We start from the raw sequence: 13,303 nt of genomic DNA on the forward strand, positions 1-13,303 counted from the left end.
AAGTCATGATGATATGAAAAATGTTATGTTTGTATACCTAATAACCGAAAAATGATATGTTTGGCCAAGTCTTTTCTGTCTATATCAAAAGATGAAGAGGCTCTCAGATGTCAGTTCTACAAAATAGCCAATGTACTCAATCAGTAGAATTGATTTCTATTGCCTGATTTTCAATTGATATAGAAATAATGCAAGGATGGATTGTTCTTTTCAAATTTTTTTTTATAAGAGCCTAATGGTCAAAGCACAGTTTGTCATCGTTACTTTCAACTTTCAAGCATTTGTATGGTCCAAGTCCTGAAAAGCTCAGTCAGATGTGTCTGTGACTTTATCTATTTCAGAATTGGATAAAATACAAAATGTAGTTTTTTTTTTTTAGTGTTGTGACTTAGTTATGCAATTACATTCGACAGTATAAATAAACTATAGTAAAATTTAGTTGTTCTTGAGAGATGGCATTGTTCTTACTATCATTTTCATCCAATTATAAGGAATTAATGTAACTATGTTTTGGACGAGTATTAATCTGTGCGAAAAAGGGAAGAAAGAAAAATGGAGATCAGTGCAAACCTCTGTTCCTGCAAAATCAAACATGGCAAACAAACTATTGGGGATGAAGGAAAGAAAGAAAAATGGAGATCAGTACAAACCTCTGTTCCTACAAAATCAAACATGGCAAACAAACTATTGGGGCTGAAGGTCAGGTCACCGCCCGTGTCATCAATCATCATAGCTCCATAAACGTGGCCCTAGAAAGTAAATGTCGCAATGAATCGAATACTTGATTATTATACCAAAGACATAGAATCAAATACTTGAAGAGACACATGCGTACGGCTACCACTAAATTTTTCCGGAAAGGACCCCTCCTTAACATTCCCAAGAATCATGACGACGAGTTTCCTGGCGCAAATTACACACACACACTCTCTCTCTCTCTCTCTCTCTCTCTCTCTCTCGCGTTAGAATTTGTTTTGCTTTGATTTCGATATATATGGTTGTTAAAAACAAGTTAAGCCAAGCTTAGTTTTCACCTTCCATTAATCTCTATACAAAGGAGAGATTCATTTCAAATACATTACTCCATTTCAACTTCCATTACACAAAGTTAGAAGCCTCAAGACGTCAACTCTTATATAAAAAGTTTAGAGAAGGAAAATTAAAAATTAACACCACTAATGTATTTAACATTGGATATGCTTAAGATTAAAACAAAGTACTCCTTCTCTTCTTTCCATTTTGTATGTAGTAAAATTCCACATTCTGGGCATGCATAGCATTGCATCGAACTTTGTGTTGTGAAACTCACATCACAGCCACAGAGCTCCAGCTTCCTTGAGAAGTGGTACCAGGGATCCATTAATGTGGGAGGCCATGACTCGGTCCATAGCACCAATTAGCTTCCCTCCAATGAAAACCACAGGCACACTGGGTGAGTTTCCAAGCAACCTCATCAATGCCCTCTCAATCTCTTTCCCTCTTGGGTCTTGGTCCAGCTCATACACTGTTGGGTTCACACCCATCCCACAGAAAAGCCTCTTCACTGCGTGGCACATGCAACAGCTACTGATGCTGAATATCACCACTGCACTCTCAGAAGCCAGCCTCACCACTCGCTCTAACGGGTCACCCATGCTCCTCACTGGCATGTAGTAACCCCATGACTCAGCCTGATGATAATGCATTGTCTAATTTGCCTTAGAAAGCAAACAAAGAAAGCAAAGAAAGCAAAAACAAAGGAAGTGAATTGGTCAAGGATGAGTATTGCTATTTGCTATTGTCCACTGTCCAAGTATGTGTGATGGTGAGGGGGTTTTATATATAGAAAATGTGTGAAGAGAGAGGGAGAGAGAGAGTGAGGGTAAAACATGTAAATAAGAGGAGTTTGTCCGTTGCTGTCGCAGCGCGTGCGTAGAAGATCTCGTGGTATTTGCTTTAAAAGGATTGCTGTCTGTACTGAAAGAAGTAGACGAGGACAATATACATACTCTAAACAGTAAAAGATATAAAGTGAGGAAGCAAAGGTGTTAGGTGTCAGTTATAGAAGGCGGCTATGGAGGGTATTTGTCCACGCTAGACTGTAGACAGACCGTAGAAACTCTATTTGGGAGCATATATTATAATAATAATAATAATAATAAGTATATTAATAAAGATAAATTATGAATTACACCCTCTGTTTTTTTATCAAAATTCAATTCAAAACTTAAACTTCACATTATTCAAATAAGTCCTTTTACTTTTTTAAGTTTATTCAATTTCAATCTTCTCTTAGTTTTCGTTAAAAAACCTCCATAAGGGACCCTATAAATAACAACATTTTGTTCTAACAATTTCATACTTTAGAGAGTCCCTAAATTGAATAAAATTAAACACATACCTAAATTGAATAAAATTAAAAGTTGAAGAACTTAATTGAACCAAAATGAAACGAAATTAGTTAATTGAATTTTCATCCAAATTATAGTATACAATTTATAATTGAATTTTGTTAACGAATGTTTTAAGGGTACAAGCTAAAGTGTAATTAATGCTCTATTAAGTAATATTTTTTAAAAGAGTTTTAATTAGGGGTTTGCACGGTTCTGTTGGTGCAATTATTGGGAAAAATTGCCATCGCACCATAGGGATCGTTTTTCCCTTCTCCACCTCCACTCACAATTCTGGAGGTTGGTTCTCCAACCTCCATCATTGTGGTTTTAGGGCATCATAGGCTTGGTTCAGTTGGTTTATCTAACCCACATACCCATAGATCGTAACTCACATGTTCACAAACATTGATCGAAACCTACACATTCATAACGAAAGATCAAATTCCCACAAAGACAAAATCAAAAGTTCAAAACAACAAAGGAGGAGAGTAAGAACTAGATAGTACCTTAACAATCTGATCAACACCCAATTACCCACAAGGAAAAATAGCTTATTCAAGGAGCTTGGAGATGGCAACTAGATTTTGATGACAAAGAGATGGTGTAGTAGTAGCTAGGTTAGGGTTTGTGAGAAAGAGATTTTTTTATAAGAGGGGGGTTGTCATTTCGTTTGTGCGAGAGAGAGAGAGAGAGAGAGAGAGAGAGAGAGAGAGAGAGATTGTTGACATGTTTGACAAAGACATCAGATCTAGTCTCTATATTTGTGAACTAGTGACCCCAAAGGCCAAAGCCCAAGCCCATCCCAAATCAAGTAGAGAAATTCTTTTGCAATTCGGTAATATGGCCAAGCGTAAGCCCTACCTAGTCCAAAAAATAAAACCCATATAATAGTAGCAAACCAACCCATAATTTCCAAACCCTAGCCTTCATAGTCCACAGCCTCTCTCATATTTCATTCCTATCTCTCTCACAGCTCAACTCGAAGTTACAGAACTCACTCTCTCTCTCTACATGTTTGTTAATATATATATATATATATATCGATGTGGTTTGTTTAGCATTGAAATACACTACTAGCTCCAATGGGCATACCGCACTGGCATCTAAATTATCCACCTTCTCTGATTGCCTACTTTGATTTAGTCGGTCAGCCTATGGAGCAATGTGGCTTAATCGATTCTAGTGTGATTTGGTGCTTACACACACCTAGTTTCAACTCTATAAGGAGTTGATGATAAACCCCACTTTTGCACCCTCCAATACCAACTTGCCACATCATAATATTACAAAGTATTGAATAGAGGCTACCACACACAATCAACTCTCATGAATCCACAAAATTAATCAAAAAACTCAAACCCATCATTCTTATGAAGAATGCCTGAGCCACGAAGCCACCAGAGACACCATTGTGTCGAATATGTTGTCGGAGTATGGATAAATGCATTGGAGCTACCTTTTACATCAATTTTGTTTCTCATGTTTTTCACCTGATTTGTTAAGGGTTTTGTTGTTAGTCTATACTTTTAGTCTTCACTACAACAACCGCATCAAGTGGATGTACAAAAGTGAAATATTTTGGTATGGGTTTTGCTGTTAATATCTTGATTTGCATTTTGCATTTAAGTTTTGAGTTTTCTGGGTTGCCTTTCGTGCTACTAGAAGTATTATTTTTCTTCTTCGGTGTTTTTTTAACTTTCATTTTTTTTTTCCTCTTCAGTTGTAAATTTTTTGGAGAAAGTTATTAGTTTTTGAGTATCTAAGTTTCTAACTACCACTTCTACTACTAGTAGTAGGAGTGTTTGTTTCTCAAAGTTAGGGGTGGGACTGCAATTAGGGATGGCAATTTTTGCCCGACCCGCGGGTACCCGGTTCGACCCGACCCTAATGGACCGGGTTTTACCCGGTCCGATTAGAAATAGGGTCGGGTATGGGTTTTTTAAAAAAAACCCGAAGCGGGTCCGGGTCGGGTCCGGGTTTTATCAAAAAATCCGAGACCCGACCCGAAACCCGGCCCGGATAAAAACCCGGTACACAGAAATTACAAAAATACCCCCTCTTTATATATACCTATAAGCTAACCCTAAATCCAATCCCTCATTCTTCAACACAGAACTCACGCCTCCCTCACTCAGTCCTCAACCTCACAGCCCTCACTCCCTCAGTCACGCCTCCCTCACACGCCCTCACTCCCACTCACTCTCCTCTCATGTCTCATGCCGTCAGCCACCAACTGTCAGCCGCGCCTCTCTCATGCTCTCAGCCTCTCGGTCTCACTCTCTTTGCCAAAGAAGACGAAGACGAAAATCTAAGATTCTCGCTGTAAAGCCTCTGCGATCTCACCCACGAAGACGAAGACGAAGACGAACAACCATGGTGATATACGGCAATGGTTTTTGATGTTCTTATTCCATTTTTTTCTTTATTTGATTAGTGGGTTTGGGGATTTAAGATTCTTTTGTTTAACCTGTGGGTTTGGGGATTTAGATTTTGTTGTTGAGATTTGATTTGGTTTCTGTGAATAGTTTGATTTCAAATGTATTTTGTTTCTGTGAATAGGAAATTTGAATGGTTATGGTGGATTTGATTTGAGATTCATTTGGATTGGTTGTTTGTGCTGCACTGCTGTGATTTTTTTTCTCAGGAAAACAAAAAAAAAAAAAAAAACTAATTGATTGGGCCACGGATTGGGCCACTGTTAGGGGCTGAAGATTGGGCCCTGAAGTGGCCTGGCTGGACGGGGCCCGTGGGGCCCGCGGGGCCCGGCGGGGCGAGTCTGGGCCCCGGCAAAAAAATCCGTTTAATAAACGGGCCGGGTTTGGGCCACGGGTCCTGACCCGCGGGTCGGGTCCGGGTATGGAAAAACCCGGCCCGAACCCGACCCATTGCCATTCCTAACTGCAATTGGAAACACGAGTGGCTTCTTTTGGAGGTGTCTCTAGTATCAGTCATGGAGATTGAGTTTTTGGGTATTGATTTTATGAAATTGGCAATTAAAAGGAAATGATTGTCTATGGCATGTCTTATTCCTTGATTTGTGAAATGTTGATGTGGCATACTATGATTGGAGGTTGTGATCCATGGGTTTTGCAATATATCCTTATCAAATTTAAACTCATTTTAAAAATTAAAGTCAAACTATGCACAAATATTCACACCAAAAAAAAAAAAAAAAAACAAACAGCCACAATGAATTTATTCCTTACAACCAACGAATTATTAACACATGTATTTTTTTTTTCAAAAAAAGTGTATTTTAACTTATAATTGAGTATTTATTATTCTTTAACTTGTGCTCCCAGGGCACATATTTAGAAAATATTTTTTAAACTTTTTTATAAAATAAGAAAAAATCAACTATTTTTTTTTTTACAATATTTTATTATTCATGAAAGTAGTGTAAAAACCCTCTTAAAATTTTTTAATTATTACCAAGACCCTTAGAACACTAGCATTCGACACAAATATATATATATATATATACATATTGCATTCTTAAACATTACTTTATCTATTTTACCAGCTTATTTTACAACTCACCCTACATCTTAGTTTTTATTTTTACATACAATCCAATAAAATAATATAAACTACCTAATAAAATAATAAAAAATATTATTCTCTCTCTTTTTTTCTCTTCACACACAATCACAAATTTTTTTTTTTTTTTTACAATCTATAAATAGTATATGCAACCTTACTATTTATAGTTTGCATATTTTTTAAGCATACAAGCTCAGATAGAATGAGTTTTTGTTATCTTGAATCGTAAAATAGTAACTGAAGTATTTACACCGTCAAGTGGTCTTCTAGTTTTACCTATTGATAATAACACACGTTTTTTTCAACCAAAAAATAAATAATAAGAATAGATGCTTTTGAGATTTGAAGTCTCAGGGGCTGAGACATGGGGACAGGCTTTTTACAGCAGAAGTTTTTAATAGACGGCTGTGTCCGTCCTTGATGTCGGGCCTAACGACCAAACACCATAGCTTCTGACGTGACCATTACGCGCATGTTCTCTGTCTCTGCCTCTTTGCATTTGGATTCTCAACGGGCGGGGCATGCATGAAATGATCAATGGGGATTGGGGGATTTGATCAGTGTGTCCCTTCTCTCCTTGGGTTTGTCACTTTGACCTTCACCCATCCCATGAAAAAGTGTTATAAGGCGTGATGTTTTTGTGGAAAAGAACATCGATGGGTTTTGAATTGCTTTAAGTATGATTATCCTTTATTTGCACACACACACACCATCCTTGTTGTTAACTTGGAATTCTGTAGTTTCACACAAAGTTGCAATTTGCTTTAACCATGTTGAAATAAGCATATAGTTATTACTTCTAAGCACCTAGCATTTGAGGATGCAAAAAAATGTTTATTTTGCATCCTGAACATTTATTTTATTTATTTTATCGTCTTATTTTACAATTTACATAATATTGTAGTTTTTATTTTTATATAAAACTTATTAAAATAATATAAATTAAACCAATAAGTAATATAAAAATATTCAATTTCTTTATCTTCTCTTTCCTCTCTACCTTTTTTCTCTCTTTTCTCGTTAATATATATATTTGTTTACATCTTTGTTAACAATTGGTTCTCAGAAGTGAGAACCAACTGTTCGCAGTTGGTATAAAAAAGTAAAAACTCCCACATTCAAAATAAACTCCCACATTACATAGGCAACAAAATATAATCTATAAAACAAAACACACTATGGCTTATTCCATGAACAATAAATCTAGATATATGAATATTTTCATAATTTTTTTATTTTTCAATCGTTGAGATGACAAATTGTGAACAATAGATTATAAATTAACATCTATGATGAGTAAATATTAGAATATATAAATAATTTATCCTTTGATGTTCTATGAAAAAATTGTGAAAAATATTTATGATTGCATCTATTCTAATTTTATTTTTGGAAAAGTGTCAATTACAAGGTTTTACAGTTTTGGAGTTCATTGAAAATTGTGTCTGGTTAATATATGCTTTTAGGATATATATTAATCATTTATTTTAGAAATTTTTTTTATAAAAAGTTGAAAAAATTATCATAAAACCCTTGAAAATTTTATAAAATATTACTAATGTCCCATGTTTGTAGTTAATGTGTTCTCTTTATGTTGACATGTGGTTGTGGTTGAGGTTGAGGTAGGCCACTACTCGCAGGCCGTGTGGTGTTTCATGTTTGAAATAAGACTACTATAGTACAATACTTCCTGTTAAAATTATGCATGACGTCACATATATAAACACTGACCTTGCCAGAATGATGTCATGTCAGTATATATTGCTGTCATGTTATGAAAATTATTGCATCTAAACGTCAAGGCCTCATGGCCAAGGGATTTTTCAATTTGAAGATGTAGGCAATTATGATGAAACTATAATGGTGTTCTACTTATTGCATTTCCCAATCTACGTCTGAAAAAGTATACGGCACGCAATTTAGCATAGACTATACGGTTTCAACAAATTTTTAAACTTTGTCGCATTCGAAAAACAATAGGTATTCACAAATCAGATCAGATCGGATCATAAACTTATAATAAATACAACGCGGTTTGTTCCTCATCTTTTATGACCAACAAGACCTATACAATCTCTACTCATGAGTCATGACCATGCATTTCGGATTATTTTTAAGAATCATATTTAAGTAAAACTTTTTTGTGCAAATATAAAATATTTGAAGGTGGAAGCGATCATAAAACTTTAAATTTATAGGGTTTTTTTATTTGTTCCAAAGTTTATCTAAATAAGAAATATTTTGAGAAAATGTTATTATAGAAAAATGAGTTTTGTTAACGAGTACACTACTACACTTAGAGCCATGGCATCCTCAAATTTTGAAATTTTTCTTAACCCCGGCCCTTCAAATATTTGAATTAGTCCAATGATTCTTTTAAAAAAATAATTGGTTTAATGTAATCTATAAAACAAAACACTATGGACTATTCCATAAAAACTAAATCTAAACAAACAGATATTTTCATAATTTTTTTTTTTTAATTTCACAATCATTAAGATGAAAAATTGTGAATAATAAATTATAAATTAGTGTCAGTGGTGACTAAATGTTAGAATCAATAATTTATCCTCTAACCTATGAAAAGAAATTGTGAAAAATGTTTAGGTTTGCAGTTATTCTAGCTTTATTTTTGGAAAAATAATGGTGTCAAAGTGTCAATTACAACGTTTTACCATCTTGGAGTTAATTGAAAATTTTACAAAAGATTAATAATGTCCCATCTTTGTAGTTAATGTGTTTTCTTTATGTTGACATATGGTTGAGGTTGTGGTGTTTGAATTGAAATAAAAATAGTACAATATTCCTTTGTTACCCGGTATGGGTAGGGTATACTCATACCCGACCAAATTAATTTTGCAACTTTTAATCTCAACCCTTCATTGCTATTGCATTAGGTGCAATAAATCTTAGGTATTGCACTTGATCTCGATCCATAAACATTGACCATACCAGTATGATGTCATGTCAATATATATTGCCGTCATTTTATGAAAATTATTGCATTTAAACCTCAAGGCCTCAAGGGATTTTCCAATTTGAAGATGTAGGCAATTATGAAGAAACTATCATAGTGTGCACCTTAGCAATTCCCAATCTATGTCTGAAAAAGTATACGGCAATCAATTTAGCATAGCCTATAACTATAAGGTTTCAACAAATTTAAAACTTTGTCGCATTTGAAAAACAATAGGTATTCACCAATCGGATTGGATCAGAAACTCATAAATACAACGCGGTTTGCTCCTCATCTTTTATGACAAACAAGACCTATACTCACTACTTATCATGAGTCATGACCATGCATTCCGTATTCTTTTTAAGAAGCATATATTAATTTTAGTAAAATTTTCTTGTGTGTAAGTATAAAACATATGACAATGGAAGTGGATTCAGTGATCATCAAACTTTAAATTTAGAGGTTTCTTTATTTGTTCCAAAGTTTAACCGGATAAGAAATCTTTTAAAAAAATAATGTTATATAGAAAAATGAGTCTTATTAACAAGTACACTTAGGGCATTTATTAATTGATTATTTTAATAAATTTTAATATAATTTTTATGAAAAATATAAAAAGTTATCATAAAATAATTAATTTTTTCTTTTCCTATAAAAATTTCTTTAAAAATTTACTAAAGTCCCTTAAATGATAGCTCAATGCAAATGGCATCTCTTGTGGTGTTTCATGACTCATGCCTATAGTGCAAACCCCACCCCCCCCCCCCCCCCACCCCTTCCTCCACTATTTACCTATAAAAATAATAATAATTAAAAGAGTTAGGCTTAGTTGAATGAAATTAGTTAGGAAAAGGTTAACGGATGCTTTAAGGGACTTTAGTAAATTTTTAAAGAAATTTTTATAGGAAAAGAAAAAATTAATTATTTTATGATAACTTTTTATATTTTTCATAAAAATTATATTAAAATTTATTAAAATAATCAATTAATAAATGCCCTAAGTGTACTTGTTAATAAGACTCATTTTTCTATATAACATTATTTTTTTAAAAGATTTCTTATCCGGTTAAACTTTGGAACAAATAAAGAAACCTCTAAATTTAAAGTTTGATGATCACTGAATCCACTTCCATTGTCATATGTTTTATACTTACACACAAGAAAATTTTCCTAAAATTAATATATGCTTCTTAAAAAGAATACGGAATGCATGGTCATGACTCATGATAAGTAGTGAGTATAGGTCTTGTTTGTCATAAAAGATGAGGAGCAAACCGCGTTGTATTTATGAGTTTCTGATCCAATCCGATTGGTGAATACCTATTGTTTTTCAAATGCGACAAAGTTTTAAATTTGTTGAAACCTTATAGTTATAGGCTATGCTAAATTGATTGCCGTATACTTTTTCAGACATAGATTGGGAATTGCTAAGGTGCACACTATGATAGTTTCTTCATAATTGCCTACATCTTCAAATTGGAAAATCCCTTGAGGCCTTGAGGTTTAAATGCAATAATTTTCATAAAATGACGGCAATATATATTGACATGACATCATACTGGTATGGTCAATGTTTATGGATCGAGATCAAGTGCAATACCTAAGATTTATTGCACCTAATGCAATAGCAATGAAGGGTTGAGATTAAAAGTTGCAAAATTAATTTGGTCGGGTATGAGTATACCCTACCCATACCGGGTAACAAAGGAATATTGTACTATTTTTATTTCAATTCAAACACCACAACCTCAACCATATGTCAACATAAAGAAAACACATTAACTACAAAGATGGGACATTATTAATCTTTTGTAAAATTTTCAATTAACTCCAAGATGGTAAAACGTTGTAATTGACACTTTGACACCATTATTTTTCCAAAAATAAAGCTAGAATAACTGCAAACCTAAACATTTTTCACAATTTCTTTTCATAGGTTAGAGGATAAATTATTGATTCTAACATTTAGTCACCACTGACACTAATTTATAATTTATTATTCACAATTTTTCATCTTAATGATTGTGAAATTAAAAAAAAAAAATTATGAAAATATCTGTTTGTTTAGATTTAGTTTTTATGGAATAGTCCATAGTGTTTTGTTTTATAGATTACATTAAACCAATTATTTTTTTAAAAGAATCATTGGACTAATTCAAATATTTGAAGGGCCGGGGTTAAGAAAAATTTCAAAATTTGAGGATGCCATGGCTCTAAGTGTAGTAGTGTACTCGTTAACAAAACTCATTTTTCTATAATAACATTTTCTCAAAATATTTCTTATTTAGATAAACTTTGGAACAAATAAAAAAACCCTATAAATTTAAAGTTTTATGATCGCTTCCACCTTCAAATATTTTATATTTGCACAAAAAAGTTTTACTTAAATATGATTCTTAAAAATAATCCGAAATGCATGGTCATGACTCATGAGTAGAGATTGTATAGGTCTTGTTGGTCATAAAAGATGAGGAACAAACCGCGTTGTATTTATTATAAGTTTATGATCCGATCTGATCTGATTTGTGAATACCTATTGTTTTTCGAATGCGACAAAGTTTAAAAATTTGTTGAAACCGTATAGTCTATGCTAAATTGCGTGCCGTATACTTTTTCAGACGTAGATTGGGAAATGCAATAAGTAGAACACCATTATAGTTTCATCATAATTGCCTACATCTTCAAATTGAAAAATCCCTTGGCCATGAGGCCTTGACGTTTAGATGCAATAATTTTCATAACATGACAGCAATATATACTGACATGACATCATTCTGGCAAGGTCAGTGTTTATATATGTGACGTCATGCATAATTTTAACAGGAAGTATTGTACTATAGTAGTCTTATTTCAAACATGAAACACCACACGGCCTGCGAGTAGTGGCCTACCTCAACCTCAACCACAACCACATGTCAACATAAAGAGAACACATTAACTACAAACATGGGACATTAGTAATATTTTATAAAATTTTCAAGGGTTTTATGATAATTTTTTCAACTTTTTATAAAAAAAATTTCTAAAATAAATGATTAATATATATCCTAAAAGCATATATTAACCAGACACAATTTTCAATGAACTCCAAAACTGTAAAACCTTGTAATTGACACTTTTCCAAAAATAAAATTAGAATAGATGCAATCATAAATATTTTTCACAATTTTTTCATAGAACATCAAAGGATAAATTATTTATATATTCTAATATTTACTCATCATAGATGTTAATTTATAATCTATTGTTCACAATTTGTCATCTCAACGATTGAAAAATAAAAAAATTATGAAAATATTCATATATCTAGATTTATTGTTCATGGAATAAGCCATAGTGTGTTTTGTTTTATAGATTATATTTTGTTGCCTATGTAATGTGGGAGTTTATTTTGAATGTGGGAGTTTTTACTTTTTTATACCAACTGCGAACAGTTGGTTCTCACTTCTGAGAACCAATTGTTAACAAAGATGTAAACAAATATATATATTAACGAGAAAAGAGAGAAAAAAGGTAGAGAGGAAAGAGAAGATAAAGAAATTGAATATTTTTATATTACTTATTGGTTTAATTTATATTATTTTAATAAGTTTTATATAAAAATAAAAACTACAATATTATGTAAATTGTAAAATAAGACGATAAAATAAATAAAATAAATGTTCAGGATGCAAAATAAACATTTTTTTGCATCCTCAAATGCTAGGTGCTTAGAAGTAATAACTATATGCTTATTTCAACATGGTTAAAGCAAATTGCAACTTTGTGTGAAACTACAGAATTCCAAGTTAACAACAAGGATGGTGTGTGTGTGTGCAAATAAAGGATAATCATACTTAAAGCAATTCAAAACCCATCGATGTTCTTTTCCACAAAAACATCACGCCTTATAACACTTTTTCATGGGATGGGTGAAGGTCAAAGTGACAAACCCAAGGAGAGAAGGGACACACTGATCAAATCCCCCAATCCCCATTGATCATTTCATGCATGCCCCGCCCGTTGAGAATCCAAATGCAAAGAGGCAGAGACAGAGAACATGCGCGTAATGGTCACGTCAGAAGCTATGGTGTTTGGTCGTTAGGCCCGACATCAAGGACGGACACAGCCGTCTATTAAAAACTTCTGCTGTAAAAAGCCTGTCCCCATGTCTCAGCCCCTGAGACTTCAAATCTCAAAAGCATCTATTCTTATTATTTATTTTTTGGTTGAAAAAAACGTGTGTTATTATCAATAGGTAAAACTAGAAGACCACTTGACGGTGTAAATACTTCAGTTACTATTTTACGATTCAAGATAACAAAAACTCATTCTATCTGAGCTTGTATGCTTAAAAAATATGCAAACTATAAATAGTAAGGTTGCATATACTATTTATAGATTGTAAAAAAAAAAAAAAAATTTGTGATTGTGTGTGAAGAGAAAAAAA

The 13,303-nt window shown here is 33.1% G+C and overlaps 1 protein-coding gene across 1 annotated transcript; it reads right to left on the reverse strand.

Moving 5' to 3' along the window:
• Positions 1-1,027: 1,027 nt before the first annotated feature.
• On the reverse strand, positions 1,028-1,784 carry LOC111995961 (glutaredoxin-C1). Its single transcript, XM_024027907.2, has one exon. The coding sequence runs from the start codon at positions 1,683-1,685 to the stop codon at positions 1,311-1,313; it is 375 nt and encodes a 124-aa protein (XP_023883675.1). The 5' UTR covers positions 1,686-1,784; the 3' UTR covers positions 1,028-1,310.
• Between the last annotated feature and the right edge of the window lie 11,519 nt (positions 1,785-13,303).

The sequence above is a fragment of the Quercus suber genome, unplaced genomic scaffold (genome assembly GCF_002906115.3).
Source record: "Quercus suber isolate HL8 unplaced genomic scaffold, Cork oak 2.0 scaffold_177, whole genome shotgun sequence".
Lineage (NCBI taxonomy): Eukaryota > Viridiplantae > Streptophyta > Magnoliopsida > Fagales > Fagaceae > Quercus > Quercus suber.

What these genes read in the sequence shown, in the direction of transcription:
- LOC111995961 (XM_024027907.2), bottom strand. Translation starts at nt 1,685, where the DNA reads ATGCATTATCATCAGGCTGAGTCATGGGGTTACTACATGCCAGTGAGG.